Genomic DNA, 2,891 nt, shown 5'->3' on the forward strand with positions numbered 1-2,891 from the left:
AGGATGTTATGTGTATGTGTGTAAAATTCAGGATGAAAAACATTGAAATGGGACCTGTATAAAAAAGATAAATTCATGGCCTGGGAGGATGAATAGTGTCTTGTGTTAAAAAGCCTCAGATTTGTCTTTTTTGCACCGCCCTCATTTCAACGTACTTTGCCCTGAAAGTTTACACACATGTGTGTTATGCCTTCATGTATATCTTTGTTTTTTTAGAATTTTTTGAAATGTAGAAAATATGAATTTTGAATTTTTCAAAACCGAGCTCCATGGAGCTCGGCCTCCAAAGAAAATATTCACTTATTTAAATCAAAATTAGATGAAATACATGGATGCCCAGGAACATACGGCATTTTAGTGTATGCAATGTCTGAATTCCATTTTATCCACGCATATTGTCGATGGTTGGTGTACATACTTATATTTTCCCGTATAGCAGGATAATCTGGTACCTGCTGACCAAACATAGCAGCTTGATAATTCAAGAACTTAAGAAGCACAAATTAGGTAAACATATTAGTGCGATACCCACAAACGTTAGGCAAACAATTTCTGAAACTGCAACACTACACAGATACTAGCAGTACCACCCGGATCAAGATCCGTACTTTAGAAGCTGAGCACCGAGAGAAGAATGGTAGTGCTGAAGACCAGTGCCAGAACGGAGGTCACCGGTTCCGGCAGGGCCACAGCGCCGCCGTTCTTGGTATTGTGCGGCCTCGTGTTCGCCGCACCGCCACCGGTGTTCCTCCCGCCGCCACTTGCTCCACCGCCGGGGCCACCACCTGCCATGTGCTCCAGCTTCCCCAGGAGCCTCCTGCCTTGGGTTTCTGGAAAGTAAGCGGCAATTCCAGGAATACTTTTGTAAGGGTGAAGTTTAAATATCAAGAAAGTTGAGAGCAAATAGGGGATGATGTACACAAACTACTGACCATGCAATCCCTGCACCTGGGGATGAGGCCTCAGATGATGATGAGCTGCATCAGCCATGGTGCCTCTCCGAGCTGCTTCACACCATATGCCATGGGAAGCAAAGGTGAGGAGGATGAGGAAGAGAGCGAGAGCACCTTTCTTCATCTTGGTTGCCAACAGAGAAACACCGATGTGGAGTGTGTGCGGAGGCTCGTCTTTTAACTGCTGGAGATAGCTACTCCACAAGTTAAGTGCATGTTGGCACCAGTTCAGCTTTGTTCTTTCTGTGACAGACACTCTGTTGGGAGGTGGAGGTGCTCTGTGCTGTGCCTTTCTCACTCCTTTGATATCTCACAGAATCAGGATGAGTACTCTCCGATAATCTTCCTGGTTAGCAGCACCACCTCCAAAACATGCAACAGTATCAGATGCTTTTGTTACAGTGCTACTTGGCATCACTGATGTTTCTGCTGGGGGATAAAGAGGGTGCAAAGCAAAAAGCCACCACAAGGGGCACATGTGGTGGCACACAGAGATTCCCTGATGCTCCTTCAAGATTTGCCAGCTATGGCCTAGTACTAGATTTTTTGTAGGGAACTGTTGCCTAGGAGTACATGATTTTGAGACCACGGGCAGGCTGTAATGTGAAAAATCCTGAAATTCGTTCTCTTTTTTCGCGAATAAGCTGGATGCGTATAATTCCATTGAAATTGGTTGTCTCATCTCTTTTCTTTTTGTTAGTGACTACACGAAAGGAATGTACGATCAGAAGGTGATATATACGATGTGATCTTTGGCTTCCTGTGATGTCGTTTTAGCCGAACTGTGAGTGGTCCTTTGAGCCCAAGTTTCACATGTGACATTTTCTTCAGAAGAACAGTTATTTCAGTACAAAATAGCAAGGACAACAGCTGTATCGACAAAAAAATATCACGCATTTGTGAAATTTTTTAACTGGAAAGGTAGTGCCCTCCTCTTTTCAGGGCAGATTTGAGACGCAGAAAGGCACTCATAGGTTAGTGGATTCTATTACTGTGCTACAAAACCACCTTCTATTACTAAGGAGTATTTCTTTTCGTGTTGCATAAGATGTACTAGATGGAAAGACACCTCTGGGAATTGGTGCTGTCAATTTGTTAGTTTTAATAGTCTGGTGTCGTATTTTCCTTTTCGACTATTATATATTCAAATAATTATCAACATTGTCGAACTGCATATCATTGAGTATGTGTGGTCGTTTATGACGATACGTGTTTTCAATATGGCAATGCGTGAGACTAGACTTGAAAATGGGATGTCCATGAATTTGCACTTGTCATAGCAAAAGCATGAGCGCAAAAATCCCGAGTAGGTGTACTTGGTGTGTTATTATACATGTATTTACCGTTACATATTATAATTCACCAGAGAATTCTAAGATTGCCTTGCTCATCTAGTGTCCTTACTTGTTCTAATTTCACGTATGGACGAGCAAAATTGCAATATACCAATTCGGACCAAGGATTTTATAAGGGTTAGAATCAATAATACATAACTCACCTCTCTGGCTTGAATTTCATACATTGAGGTTGTAGAGGCAAGATAAACTCTGATGGTTACTATGAAATCTTGCAATCCCTGGGAGCTTAAACATTGCAGAGTTGCAGAGAAAGCTTGAGCTTTTGCAGAGTTGCAGGCTCTAGACCATAACCTGCTGCCAAACATCCACTTGACTTGAACAAGTGACTGAAATGTCACAATGCATAACAGAAACGAGACATGCATAGAAATATACTGTAGAATAGCACAGAGTTCACAACAGGCACATACGAGGGGCTCTGTATTTTCAAACAAAATGTAATGTACAGGAGGCTGCAAAGTGTACATCTTTTCCCCACGGAGGGAGTAGCACTACAATCCCAAAGGAGGAGGCCCAAACCTAGCAATCTGGCGACTGGCATCCCAAGCTCCTTGGCTTACAGCCGCCGCCGGATAGGTGT

At 42.9% G+C, this 2,891-nt stretch overlaps 1 protein-coding gene across 1 annotated transcript; it reads right to left on the bottom strand.

Moving 5' to 3' along the window:
* Window positions 1-402: 402 nt before the first annotated feature.
* On the bottom strand, window positions 403-1,259 carry LOC123152596 (uncharacterized). Its single transcript, XM_044572101.1, has 2 exons — window positions 933-1,259; window positions 403-830 (listed from the first exon to the last, which is right to left on the bottom strand). The coding sequence occupies exons 1-2, from the start codon at window positions 1,075-1,077 to the stop codon at window positions 610-612; spliced, it is 366 nt and encodes a 121-aa protein (XP_044428036.1). The 5' UTR covers window positions 1,078-1,259; the 3' UTR covers window positions 403-609.
* Window positions 1,260-2,891: the final 1,632 nt, after the last annotated feature.

The sequence above is a fragment of the Triticum aestivum genome, chromosome 7A (genome assembly GCF_018294505.1).
Source record: "Triticum aestivum cultivar Chinese Spring chromosome 7A, IWGSC CS RefSeq v2.1, whole genome shotgun sequence".
NCBI classification, from domain to species: domain Eukaryota; kingdom Viridiplantae; phylum Streptophyta; class Magnoliopsida; order Poales; family Poaceae; genus Triticum; species Triticum aestivum.